At 41.2% G+C, this 14,416-nt stretch overlaps 1 protein-coding gene across 3 annotated transcripts in view; it reads left to right on the top strand.

Moving 5' to 3' along the window:
* DGKD (diacylglycerol kinase delta) overlaps window positions 1-14,416 on the top strand; it is a 49,894-nt gene that overhangs the window by 32,629 nt on the left and 2,849 nt on the right. For 2 of the 3 annotated variants that reach the window (XM_072143184.1, XM_072143182.1), the window contains exons 11-28: window positions 688-827; window positions 1,210-1,294; window positions 1,561-1,655; window positions 2,365-2,464; window positions 2,801-3,056; window positions 3,595-3,741; window positions 4,441-4,539; window positions 4,760-4,856; window positions 6,092-6,202; window positions 6,427-6,523; window positions 7,151-7,258; window positions 7,336-7,449; window positions 7,872-8,006; window positions 8,129-8,295; window positions 9,195-9,300; window positions 11,346-11,438; window positions 11,576-11,695; window positions 13,306-13,420. In XM_072143184.1, coding sequence (XP_071999285.1) covers window positions 688-827; window positions 1,210-1,294; window positions 1,561-1,655; window positions 2,365-2,464; window positions 2,801-3,056; window positions 3,595-3,741; window positions 4,441-4,539; window positions 4,760-4,856; window positions 6,092-6,202; window positions 6,427-6,523; window positions 7,151-7,258; window positions 7,336-7,449; window positions 7,872-8,006; window positions 8,129-8,295; window positions 9,195-9,300; window positions 11,346-11,438; window positions 11,576-11,695; window positions 13,306-13,420 — 2,185 coding nt within the window. The remainder of the gene's footprint in view (window positions 1-687; window positions 828-1,209; window positions 1,295-1,560; window positions 1,656-2,364; window positions 2,465-2,800; window positions 3,057-3,594; window positions 3,742-4,440; window positions 4,540-4,759; window positions 4,857-6,091; window positions 6,203-6,426; window positions 6,524-7,150; window positions 7,259-7,335; window positions 7,450-7,871; window positions 8,007-8,128; window positions 8,296-9,194; window positions 9,301-11,345; window positions 11,439-11,575; window positions 11,696-13,305; window positions 13,421-14,416) is intronic. The other variant, XM_072143183.1, reaches the window with a different exon arrangement.

The raw sequence follows: 14,416 nt of genomic DNA, 5'->3' as shown, positions 1-14,416 counted from the left end.
ACAGTACAGCACAGCCCCCAGTAGTATACAGCACAGCCCCCAGTAGTATACAGCACAGCCCCCAGTAGTATACAGCACAGCCCAGCCCAGCATTAAAAAAAAAAACTTATATACTCACCCTCCGGTGGCCCCGATGTGCTGCGCTGCTCCCCCGATGTCCGCGCCGTCTTCTTTCTTCTGCCGGGCGCCGCCATTGATCTTCCCCTGCAGGCGCCTAGTATGACGCGCCGCTGCTGACGTCATACTAGGCGCCGCCATGCTTTTCCCCGGGGCGGCGCCTAGTATGACGTCAGCAGCGGCGCGGAAGAAAGAAGACGGCGCGGAAGACGAGCCGCGCGGACATCGGGGCCAACGGAGGGTGAGTATGCACCCCGATGTCTTTTTGAGGCTGCCGGCAGCTTTTTGAGGCTGCTGGCAGCCATCGCTGTGCAAACACCCGCGATCGGTGCTAGCACCGATCGCGGGTGTTACCGGTTAGCCCTATGGAGAGGGCTCAGCCCGTGAGCCCTCTCCATGCACCGGGACCCGACCGCCGCCGTATAAGACGATTACCGGCGTATAAGACGACCCCAGAGAAGACAGAAGATTTTTCTGTCTTCAAAAGTCGTCTTATACGCCGGTATATACGGTATTTTGCAGTATATGTGCATGTTCTGATGATGTATTTTATTCCCTTTATTTTAATAGTGCCAGTTGGGAGTCTTGCCCTTGGGCACTGGAAATGATCTGGCCCGTGTTCTTGGATGGGGCTCTGCTTGTGATGATGACACTCAGCTCCCACAGATTCTGGAAAAACTTGAGAGAGCTGGCACTAAAATGCTGGATAGGTGAGCTAAAGGAATTTAACATTGCTATTTTTTTTTTTTCGGGGGGAAGGTACTTGATTACCTAAATAAACTTCTAAATAAAAATGAATTGCTTCAAAGCTTCAGGTACATTTTTAAGGGGTTCTCCCAAGTTGAGAGGTTATCCCTGGTCTCTGGGGCTCACATAGTCAATGAATGGAGCGTCAGGATGCATAATCAGCCGCTGCTCCATCCGATCTCCAGATCACAGGGGTCCTGTTTTCGTGATCAGTGGGAGTCCTGGGATCACCTTGCTATCCTGTGGATAGCGGATAACTTCTAAACTTAGAACAACCCCTTTATAGAAATAACTTTGCATTGTGTTGGACTGGCATTGCTCACCAATTTTTTGCTCAAATTGTAGGTGGAGCATCATGGTATATGAGACAAAACTACCAGCTCGGCCCCCAGATAATTCTGTATCCACAGACCCAAGTGAGGACTGTGAGGTAAGGGTTTACTATTGTCCCCTGTATGGCCCCTGCACACATTCATGAATATTGATATGAGCTGCAGATTCCTATTTGATTCATCCTTTCTCCGTGGGGGAGGCAAAGTCCTTATCAAAACTGCAGCAAAGTCGAGAGGAAAAACTGCATTGTATGTTTTACATGTGGATTCACAGCAGATTTCCATGCAGAACCTCAGATTGTAGTTACACTAATCCTTCCTTCTGTTTAGTCAGATCCTTACAAGAGAATTGTTTCCTATTCAGGTTCAGCAAATCTTGGGCTATGAAGACTCTGTGGCTGCTCATTTATCACAGATTCTTAGCTCCGATCAGCACTCGGTGGTTATTTCATCAGCAAAGTAAGCAACATCTGGAATGTTAAAAACCTGTGTTGTCCTCTTTATTTTATTTTTTAGTAAGGGGGACAATATTAGACATAGAAAGGGATATTAAATTGAATGGCTGGACCATTATACAAGCTCTTATACCTCTTGTGTCATCCCTCATAGACTGTAAGCTCTTGTGAGCAGGGTCCTCACTCCTATTGTACCATATGACTGTAATGCAATATTATATTTGAATATATGTCCCCTATGATTTGTAAAGCACTGCAGAATTTGATGGTGCTATATACTAAAGATTACTATTAATATTATTGAACATGATAAGGTGATGTGTTGGGCCTTGCTAACCATATAATGTATATGGGATACATTGGGCTTTAAAGCAACACCCATATCACAATATTCAGGCTATACCAGAATAGCGGAGCAAGTTCATATGTCATTTACTAAAGTCCTTTTTTTTTCCAAAGGTGTCTTAGATACCCACTAGTTTGAAAGACATCTCCTTGCAAAATGTCATAGATTGTAAGCTCTTGTGAGAAGGGACCATTCCTATTGTTTCATCTGCACTTGTTATTGCTCTTATTTTGTACCCTGTGATCTCTAAAGCGCTACGAATATGAAGGGACTATTTAAATATTTATTATGAAAATGCTTTTACTATGATACATACGAAAACCAATAGATTATTATTCACTGGTTCCATATTTTTTCATCTTCTCAGAGTCCTGTGTGAAACAGTAAAAGATTTTGTTGCACGCGTTGGGAAGGCCTATGAGAGAATGACCGAGAGTTGTGAAGAATCTGAAACCATGGCGGGAAAGGTGCGTCTCTTCTCCCATGTAAAATCTGTTATTATTGGATATATCTGGCCCTGTAGTTTATTTGTAGGGCAATGGCAGCTAAAGGGTCCCCTAAATAACAAAAAAAATTATTTTAACCTAAACCTTCAAGTCATGTTCTGTTTAGGTTAAAAGATCTTCCTCCCATTGTAGAGATGGGGAATCAGAAGTGGTGTGGCAGAAAGTATTATGAATATATATGACCTTATTCAAAGTGTCAAACAATGTGGACACAACTTAAATTTGGCTAAAACTGCTGTATACAGCCTCGAAAACTGAAGGTCATGATTCCTTATCTCTCGTTTTTCTGTTTTACAGTGTAATCTTCTTAGGGAGAAGCTGGACTCTCTCTTGAACACCTTAAATGAAGAGTCTCAGGCTACATCAGTTCTTTCTCAGCCCCCTCCTACAATAAGTGAAGAGGGCGAGGAGTCCTCTGAAACCACGGCATGTCTGCCAGCTATCTCTCCTTCCCCGGGTCGACAACAAACTTTTCGGCCTAGGGAGCAGCTTATGCTAAGGGCCAACAGCCTTAAGAAGGCCATCAGACAGATCATAGAGCAGGCAGAGAAGGGTAAGTCACAAAGGGTTATGCTCTGCAAAGGATATTCCATATGGAATAAAATATATGCAGGTTCATACCTAATTATGATATAGTAGGTTAAAATATCAAATTAATGAGGAAGGGGTTTGGATTACAATTATTTTGTTATGTTCTGTGGGGCTGATAAAGGGGAAGGGTCCCCCAATGTGGAAACATTTACTATAATCCATAACAGACAGTATCTGGTGGACCAGAGATGCCTATAGTTGAGCAAATTAACTTTACGTGGCACATTTGTTGCTGTTGGCATGTGTACATGGCTCATTTGTTGGGTGATTGTGAACCTAAGACTTGTACATCAGCAGGACGGTGACCCCGGCAGTGGCAAAGAGATGGGCTCTCCTCTTGCTGCACAACCTAGAAACTCTATTGTTTGGTGCACACATTTATACCCCAGTGTAAAGTATAATGTTCCACACTCGTTCTAGGAATCATTCCATCATGAATTGAGATTCATTATACAATTTTGCTTAATGTCCCATTCATGCTGTTGGATACTATCTTTTAGCTGTTGATGAGCAGAATGCCCAGACTCCGAGCAGTGAAGATTTTATCTTGCCCTTTGCTACTGAAGATGGCAAAGAGCACAGCATTACGAATACTGTGAATGTACATAGTGGGAATGCATTGCCAAGAATAAGGGGATCAAGTAGAGGTAAGTTTCCTTATTTTATGGTTGAGGGGTTTGATGAAGCATTTAAGGGTGATTACAACTGTCTGATTTCTGTGTAGAATATAACACATATACAATACAAATGCTTAGTGATGCCTATGATACACATCTTCATTTTCAGTGGCAGCCTATCATTTTTTTAATAAAGGGATATCCACAATTGTTCATCATGGACAGCTGACCCAACCTCTGTACCTATTAGCTGTGCAGCGTTGTCTGTAAACAGGGCAGATGGCTCCATGTCCCTGTAGTGACTGTAAGTTACAGAGAAATGGAGTAACTACAGCTATGGCTCCATCTAACTTCAACTGGGGCCACAACTGTAGTGACGGTGCTAGACTCACAACGGGGTGTTCATGGAAATACATCTGAATTTAGATTAAGTGTTCTGCTTTAATGCAACCCTAGTCGGAGATTAAAAGTTAGACTAGATAGTATTAAACTGCATCGGATTTTACAGTCTTATGTTTAGAAACTTTTGAGGAATCTCCCCTATTGTCTTTACTAACAAGGAAAATTCTGCAGAAGCCTCCCATAGGCCACTTGTTATCTAGACTGAAGCCTTTCCATTACAAGGGCTCTAATGATTTGGACGGTGGCCCTTCTACAAAAATGTTTCATTGCTATATTAAAGTTTGTATTGTAACAGTGGTTATTTAAATACTTTTGTTGTACTTTTAGGTTCTAAGGGAGAAAAAAATTCCAGCAAAGTTAGCCTGTCTGCCGGGGCCACTGCATCCCTTCCGAATGCCAACTCCCAAGGGGACCATGTGTATCAAAGTAAGACATCTGTCGAAATATAACAATCAGGCCATATACATCACATAGCTGTTTTCGCTATACTGTTAGTTGCTTGTATGGTTCTTAGCAGGAGAACAAAAGGATTATGTGCGTTGATGATTACTGTAGGAGGACCTCATGCACTATAGAGGTTACATTTGTCAGGTTTAGCCTATAGCAGGAATAACATTGGTAACCCAGCCTCTCTTGTTATTTGCAGATATGAGACCAGGAATGAGCGCGTCTTTACCAGTGAACTCTCTAATGAGCCGTCTCCTAATGAACGCTGATTCCTTCAGCTCTGAACCTGATAACTTGTAAGTGGTGCCGATAACAATATCTAAGGAAGATAAGAGCGCAGTGAGGTAGAAATTACTGCTGTGATCAATGAGGGGTGGATTTTTACAAGCTGTTGCCACCGTATGAATCTTCAGCATAATCCTGACACTAAGCTGCAGTAGATTAGATAAATTGTCAGACTCTACTGCCGTTACTAGATAAATATATTTAGTGGGAGATAGCAGGCCCTTGCCTCATTTGTCTCCTAATCATTAATCTTTCATTTTTGATATCTCCTCACTTTATAACAGTAGCTTAGCCACGTGTCCCTAGATGTTAAAAAAAACGTAGCTTGTAGATGCCTTCATTTAAATTTGTTGGCCACTTTACCAAGGTACTGTGATAGGGTTACCCATATTGTACTTACCTGTGTAATCTTTATCTTTGGTCTGTGGATCATGTGATCCATTAGTAGCAGAACTTCCTGTGACATTGGGGCCTGCATACTTCTGGTAGGTCAGGACTACAGAGTACAAAGAAAGTTTGAGGGCAAGTAGAATATGGGTGACCCTATTAGGTTAATGGTCTTACCCTAATTGTAATTACTTTCTTACAAGTGCCCAACCTATTTAAGCACCCATTATTAGGGTGCTGATAAAGCTTCTGAATACATACATAACTCGCATCCATCAGTTCCATGCACCTGGGGTCGTCCAAGACTGTATAAAAAAACAATTGTGGTCAGGAGGGGGCTGCTTAAAAAAAATAAACATTTACTTACCCAGCGCCCTCCAGGCGTCCCGCTATGCCATCGCTCCAGAAGCTGTGCTGCATCCATCCCCCTCTCGGCCACTTTTTTTTTTTTTTTTTTTTAATAAAGTCACGGACAACCCTTTCAGAGATGTTGTATTAAGAATTTTATCGGTGGGGGCTGCTGGGACCCGCACAAATCACAAGAATGGCCCCCGTAGTTTATGAAAACATTGGTGCGGTTCTCGCGTAATCAGTTTAGGTATGAGTCCTATGCTCGATGGAAATGTCCGAAATTTCTGAGCTCAGCACTCTCCTTTACGATCTTTTAGAATGCTGGATGTAGTCAAGCGCTGTTCTCAGCAGTTTTCATCATCTGACCCCCACTGATCTTATACTGTGTAATAGAGGATAAAGATAATACTTGTTACAATCCCTTTAACAGAGAATAAATAAAATGAAATTTTGTGTGTGTGAACTCTTACTGGAATAATTTATGCTTCTATATTGTTCGGTCCTGCAGGGATTGTTACACAGAAAAATGTGTGATGAATAATTACTTTGGGATTGGGCTGGATGCAAAAATCTCTTTGGATTTTAACAATAAAAGGGATGAGCACCCGAGGAAGTGTAGGTAAGAAACGGCTTCAAAGCAGAACAGCCGTCCACCAGAAACCATTTCATATTTTTCAGAAGGAGATTATCCCATTTCCAGATACTTCATAAAACTTAGCTTTTAAAAGGTATCTGGAAATGGGATAATCTCATTTAAGCCTTTGTCAATATTCTGAAAAATATGTCAACCCTGTTGTCCTTAAGTTCTGTTGGAGATATTTATTCATGTTTCTTTAATGACAGAAGTCGGACAAAGAATAGGATGTGGTATGGAGTGCTAGGGACCAAGGAGCTTCTACAGAGGACGTACAAGAACCTGGAGCAGAGGGTTCTTCTAGAGGTTTGTATCTGGATGTACTTTCTCATCTGTCTCCTCTTGTGTCTTTCCCTATAAACTTTCTTCTCCTGTGACCTTTCCACCGTTGGGTTGTTTGTGCGTGACGTGTTTGGAAACACATAAACTATTCCTTACGTTACACCGCAAATGCCTCACAATAGATCGGATCCTACATCAGCTTTGCTTTGTCAAGCCGATTTTTGTGCGCACAGTACTAAGGTTCCAGTAGCAGAAATCTATGAATCTTTAGAAAACCAAAATCTCTTTATAATATTGCACATTACTCTTAGGATTAATAGTGGGGTGTTAGGATATTACAGTGGGACGTGTAAAGTGTTTCGTTCATGATTGTAGAAGGTATGAAAGACTCCATACTCATTTCTGGCAGAAAGCAGAGCTGACGAGGTCATCTTATCTCTTTCTCTGTGTTGTGTATATGCTGCATGTCTGTGTTTGCACCGTGGTTTATGTTGTTTGGCTCCCCTGTTAGTTCTGTTTATCTCCATCTTGCATGTTTCTGTGTCTGTCCCTAACACTGGTTGTGTCTGTCTCTCTTCTTTTAGATGTCTGTCTCTTTCTTTCTCAGTGGATGTGCGTGTCTACCTCCACTTACCCCAATGTCCCCCGCAGTGTGATGGGGTGCCCATCCCCCTGCCTAGCTTGCAAGGAATTGCTGTCCTGAACATTCCAAGTTATGCTGGAGGCACCAACTTTTGGGGAGGCAACAAGGAAGACGATGTAAGTTAAATGTGTGAATTATAATCAGGATTTAGGATTGGGGCTGAAATCTCACTATTTATTTTCATTTATTTTAGACATTTGCAGCTCCGTCCTTTGATGATAAGATCCTGGAAGTTGTTGCAGTGTTTGGTAGTATGCAGATGGCTGTGTCAAGGGTTATCAAATTGCAGCATCATCGGATTGCACAGGTAACACAGAATACTCTATTAAAATCTGAGAATAGAGCTGAGATTTTTATTTTTTCAGACTTATCTATTAAGTAAAACATTTTCTCACAATGCTTAAAGGGGTTTTCAATGACTATAGACTCCCAGGGTGTCGGGGTAAGAAAGAAAAAATTACACTGCTCTGGCTTTTGCTAGTTGCTCTGGAACTTCCAAAAATTCTAAGGTGATCACAGGACCCACTTCATCCTATGACTATCCTCTTCGAGCAGAGGGTTTTACTTCCATTTTGCAGTCCCTTTGTCTGAAGAAGCCACTCCTAGGACGAAGTGGTTCCCTTTTTTTTTTGGGGGGGGGGGGGGGAGGTTATATTATCAATAATTATAATGAAAAGTGACTTCAATGTCATTGCTCTGTGGAGTTTATTTTGTCATGTTGTTCACTAGTGTCGAACAGTAAAGATCACAGTGATCGGAGATGAAGGCATTCCTGTACAAGTGGATGGAGAGGCTTGGATCCAACCTCCGGGTTACATCCGGATTGTGCATAAAAACAGATCACAGACACTCACCAGAGACCGGGTAAAGTTTCCAGAAAAATAATGACATGTTTATCTCATTAACATAGTATACATACTTGCTTCTTTTTAATGTTTTCTAATGAATCCTGGTTCATCCATGTTTCTCACATCCTTTCCCTGCAGGCCTTTGAAAGTACATTAAAATCTTGGGAGGACAAGCAGAAATGTGAACTTTCCCGACAAACTTCTACTGCTCTGTCCCCAACCTCTCTATACCCTGAAGCTCTGTCTGATGAGGAGGGAGCCCAGGTCTCTCGATTTGGCCAGGCGGCTGGTGCCTTAATTCACAGGTAAAGACTCCGTATTAGCTCAAAACCAAAATCTACCAATGTTTGTCACATGGATATCATAGAGTTTAGTGTGTCATCTTTTTTTAAGGAATTATGAATTATATTCAACATTTTACGTACATTGCTAATGTACTTGTTAACACCTTAAATATCAACAATACCGAATAACACTTTAAAGTACAGGATCAAGGCTTGTAAACCAAGCACACTGATATACTGGTGCATGCCCTCTCTGGCAGGATCTGCTCTTTTAGCTTCTTATGAACAAATAATTTTTTTTTTCCATTTTAAATGCTTTTTAAATTATGCAAATGAGCCCCTCAGACTTAATTGTATAATTTTAATAAGCAAAAAGAAGAGCAGATCCCACCAGAGGGGGCACACACGAGTATGTCAGTGTGCTTGCTTTACAAGCCTTCATCCTGGTGGTAGATGTACTTTAAGTGTCAACATGTAGTAAGGTACCCAAATATTATCTACTTTAAATGTATATGCCTCAGCTATAACTTACCTTCAAAAAATTTCAACCAAAGTAAAACAAGCATGTAAGGATTTTTGCCTGAATTTTAGATTCAGTATGGAGATGTTTATATACCCTTACGTTTCATATACAATAATAGTAGATAATATTTGGTTATGTGTTGCTTACTTATATGGCTTTGCTCCATGCTTTGCGTAGTGGCTAGAAGCCGTAATTGCAGCTCTTCTACTTTAATCAGGGCTGTGGCTGTAGTTCTAGCTCCTGGCCACTACTCAGAGAAAACGGGGTCAGCTACTTCCAGCCTTATGCTACACATTTTCCATGGTTCAGAAACTACATTGGATTAACTGCACTGCAGTTTTTTGTGATATTATAATGATGCATGCTGAAGAAACCGGCTTGTCTTCTGTGTTTGCAGCATAAAAGAAATAGCAGTGTCTCATGAAAGTATGGAGCAGGAGCTTGCCCATGCTGTCAATGCAAGCTCAAAGTCCATGGAAAAGGTCTACAGCAAGAACTCCGAGGTAAACCCTTACTGACTGCATGCTCCAATTCACAATCTGCTACTAGTCATCATAGGCCATTTGTGCTACGAGCTGGGTTAGTCGGGTCTGTGTTTGTTGGCTCAAAGCCACTTATTCACATATAAAGTAATGTTGGGAACAGTGAAATTAAAGGGCACTTGTTGTTGTCCCTAGATTAATGTTTGTGTAATATTTATAGTTGAATGACTACTTCTATTGTCATGGGATTATTATGTTATGTTATTTGTGTATGGAAATATGCCAGAAAAATCTCACTCTTTGCCAAAGAACCAGTTATTGAAAACATAAGAAAGGGCCCTGATTGTAACATTTTTTTTTTCCCTAAATCTATTTGTCAGCTTGGAATTCTCACTTATACTGAAGTTCTTGGTTTGTACCCAGAGCTCAGCTTTAATCTTGTCACAGCCATTTATAAAATGAAAGCTGAGCTCTGATTGGTTGTCATGTGCAACTAGAACAGTTCTGCTATCAGACACTTCTGCTAAATCTTTTATCATAGGATGGCGCAAAGTGCTCCGGTCTTCTGCTACATCCCAGCGGCCAGCGATGCGCTGCGCCGCGCCGCCGGGGCACTTCTACACAGATCTGGCTTTGTGAAATGGCCAGGCTCAGGCTATAGACAGTGCACAAGCGCTCATCAAATTTTACCAAAATAGGGAGCTAAAGTGTATTCAGCCTGCATAGACACACAATTTTTCTATTTATTGTTGGTTATGCAGATATTATAATTTGTTACCAAGCAGGTAATGGCATAGAACGTGTAGAAAGTTTTGAGCTATGCTTTGAAACCACTCTTGGGCTTCGTGCACACAGGCGTGTGTAGCACACATTCAGCTGGAGAGGCGAAGGATCAGTGCTGCTCACCCCTCCCCTCTACATAGGGACGACTGATTGCGGGCCGTGCGAGTGGGGAAAAGATAACAGTACAGTTCTATGAGGATATATACGTCCCCAGAACGTGTTTTTGCATGGGGCCTTCTATGCCCCATGTTTTATCTATTAGTTTTATAGTTTTATCAATAAGAAAGAAGTGGTTTCTTAATAGTAGAGCAATCTCTTACCCAATTTGAAAATGGAAATTTTAAGTATTTGGAAATGGGGTTTCTAATGGGCATACACTTTTTTTTTTTTTTAATTAAGCAACACTTTATAGATGCATATACCACAGAAGAAGGTACAGTTTCACTTTATGACAATGGCACAATCAAGTATTTTACCAGAAACCATTAAAGAAACACATTCTTGCCTCCCTTATAGCTCTTCCAGCACGCTTCCATCTCCTTCCAACCCGCACCTTCTCATTTTTAGGAGACACACCGCAACTCACATTCCCATTAGTCCCCCCTGTCGGACCCATGTCCAGCTCCGTAGCGAATACACTGAAGCCACCTCTGCACAGTTAAGCCACTTACCCCACTGTTTCTCAAATTTACCTACAGCTCCCCTTTAGCTCCATCCATATAGTGTTATTCAGCGACCTCCTCACTTCCCTCAGTCTCTGTGGGGTAGCATCCAACCAGTGCATAGCAAAAGATTTGCGCACCTGATATAGCACTTTAGCAACCGCTAGTTGTTCCTTTCCTGCTAACGTCAAGCTCACCCACATATCCTAACATGCACACTTTTGGGTTCCTTGGGAAGTTGGGCATACACTTTAGTTTGTCAGCCAACAGTTACCTCTGCCAACCCCAAACATGCACATTGGTTTTATCAGGTTTGCATATGTTCTCATTCTGGGGAGGGAAAGAAGCCACGGACACTGGCATCGGTCAAAATCAAAGGAGTCAGGAGACCCCATAAATGTTAAAACACTGACATTAGAGGCTTCCCCCAACAATAATGTTGATGTTAGGTTAACTCCAGACCCTTAGGCTGGCCCTTTTTTAAACCTTTGCTCTAAGTTTATAATGCATACCTAGGCCACATGCCCTGATTTTTCTAGATGTCACCTTTGATGGAATAAAATCTTGTTGTTATTAGTAGCAATGATGTGCTTTCTGATGGTTTCCCCTTTGTTGATTCAGGGTCTAAGTTGCACTCACGTCATGGAAATGGTAACTAATGTTCGAGCTTTACTGAACGAGACAGAGCTCCTACTTACTGGAAAGATGGCGTTGGTGAGTAGGGGGCCTTTTCATAATTTTACCTGATTTTAGTATGGGGTATTATTAAAACATTGATAGGTGATAAACTAAATCACAAGGCAAGACAACAGCAAAGGTAACCATATTCCCCACCCCCTTGTCTCTTTAAGCTATTGGATCCTCCTCACAAAGAACAGCTGATGACATCCCTCAGTAGCACTGAGCAAGAGCTGCGCAAACTTGCCGATATCCCATGGCTGTGCCAAAACGCTGAGCATGGAGAAGAAGAAGTAAGTACTTTTATTGTGCATTTCATTATATTACTTTTAGAGAGGAACCATCACCTCTCCTGACTTGTCTGTTTTAGGACCCGTTCACATCTGCTTCCAGGGTTCTGTTAAGCAATTTCCGTTTTTTTAAAATTAGTAATGGATGAATAACAGATCAATTTCTTCCCCTGATGATTTCAATGATGATGTCCATTGGCATCTGTTTTTATTTACATCTTCTATAAGGTCTTCTGCGACTTGAGCAGAGAGTTGAATGTGAACTGCTGCATTTAAAGACTGATGGTCTTTTTTTGTATCAGTTTGTACCATCAGTTAATCCATCCTGTTTTATTTTTTCTTTATACTGAACAAGCTCTTATTGTAAATTAATGCGCCCTCTAGTGGCCACAGCATAGGAATAAAAAAAAAATGGATGGCTAGGAAATAATGACAAATTGAAACTAATAAGCTGTTTATTTTTTTTTTTAACTTATCTTTTAAAGGCATCCATTAAAAAACGGATACAGTCATCCATTTTAATTACATTTGGTTATTTTCCTAAACCGAAACTGCTAAACGAAAGCCTGAACGCATATGTGAACGGGCACTATGTTACTTGTAATTATAGTATTGGAATATCTTTTCTCACACCGCTACGTTGTGCTGTTCTGTTGCTGATACAAAAGAAAAAGTATGGATACATTTCCAACTGGGTTTTACCAACTAAGGGTATGTGCCAGTACTACTATCCAATGAGTGCTGGTAGTATAAGACACAAAGACATTTGGTTACTTGTGTCATTTCTTGGTTACTGCTCCAAGAAATTATCAACTACAACACAGAGGTCTGTTATATTGTAGGGGATATTATTAAACAGAAATCAATTCACTTTACGATACAATACAAAACCAATACAATTTTAGTGAACCTACAGGAAATCGTCTGTACACAGTGTCCAGGCATGGTCTTGCAAGTAATTACATATAAAGTAATGGCAAAAGCAAGAATAAAGGGAACTGTGAAGCAGAAATAAGGGAACAGAACACACCTTGCACTTTAAAGGGCCATCTAGCACCAGGATGAAGGACTGTATGCAAATGAGCCTTAGGGGCTCCAAGCTCCATAGGTGTTAATGGAGCCTAGAGCCCATCAAGCTTATTTGCATACAGTCTTTCATCCTGGTGGTAGATGTCCTTTAAGTTATTGTGCAGACAGCATTTTATCATAATAAACAGTACAATAAATTCAATAATCAAAAATACAAAGTTAAGAATCATACAACAGTCTGTTGTGGCCTTGATATCAAAGTCTCCAACTGCATTTAATTTGGCTAGACCCCTCATGCCGGCGTCCTAGTGCCAGCATGGACACGGCCGCAGGAATTTAAATACCGCTGCATCTTTGACATTTGAACAGTTAATACCCGCGATCGGTGCTGGCACGGTCTTGGTTTGGTACCCGGACATGAAGAGAGTTTTAAAATTGGTGTCCAGCCAAACCTGAATTTTGACAGGTCCACTGATCAGTATTCCTAAATCAATGTTTTTGTCCACGTGCTATTCCTTGATTCAATGGACACAATAATGTAGCTGGTGTTTTTCGTGTAGCTGATGGTTGTAATCTATCCTTAGGGTGCTCTGGATTACTCCAAATTAAGACGTAGCAGTCGGTTCAGACTGGTGAACAAGTTCAAGAAGGAGAAAAATACTAAAAACCGAGAGACCCGGAGCAGCACGGGACCACCTGGTAAATGTGTACTTCCTGGGTAGCTACAGAGTAATGCATTAGGTACAGCAGATTTTCGGCACAGTAAGGCTGGTTTCCCACACTATGGTTTTGTTGCTTGGAAACCCAGCCTTGAGGGTTCGTTACCCCGTTCCGGTCAAAATCACGTCTGGATCATGAAAGTGCAGATGGAACTGATTTAGGTTATACATTCACACGATCTATGCCCGCTGAAGGTAGTACGGCGGACATACGTCGGCTATTGATGGATCCGTCCAGTCATCCGTTTAAATTACATTCTGTTACTTTCCAAAACAGAAACTACTAAACGGAAGCCTGAACGCAGATGTGAAAGGGCGTTACTTGTAATTATAGTATTGGAATACTGCCCCTCTCCATAGTAATATATGGCGCACAGAGCCGTATTCCGGGGAAAGATAGGACATGTCCCCCTTTCTCTCGGCTACGGAATGGTATGGGGCCACGTGTGCTGCATAGTACGGCGCCCATTGCCGTGTATGGGATTGTATATACGCCCCCCCCCCATACATTCGTGTGAATATAGCCTTAGCTTGTTTTTTTTTTCCTCATTTTGACTTCAACTATAACATAAAAAATGTGTAAACCTATCCTAGGAGTATGTCCACATAAGATGAAAATTACAGGAACAAATTAACCAGTGGATTCACTACAAAAGTAGCTGAATATTACAAGTAATTTGCTGTGGAATTTCTGCAGAATTTTACCCAGTGCGTTACAAATAATGACATCCTTATATTTTCTTGTAAACCTAATATTCGGGATTGTCTTCAAAAACGGATGTTTAAAAAAAGTGCTTGTTCCTATCCTGATTCTCATATAATGAAGATTCATTGGGACAAGGAAAACTCATTTAAACCCAGCAAGTTGAATGTGTGGTTGAAGATTGAATATTACTAATGCATTGGATCGTTTTAGCTCTTTGATCATCTACAGACTAGAATGACATGTGGATATTGAAATTCTGGTACTGTTATA

This window comes from Engystomops pustulosus, chromosome 3 (genome assembly GCF_040894005.1).
Source record: "Engystomops pustulosus chromosome 3, aEngPut4.maternal, whole genome shotgun sequence".
Lineage (NCBI taxonomy): Eukaryota > Metazoa > Chordata > Amphibia > Anura > Leptodactylidae > Engystomops > Engystomops pustulosus.
Note: the sequence above shows the minus strand (reverse complement) of the source record. Positions and strands in the feature narration are given on the sequence as shown.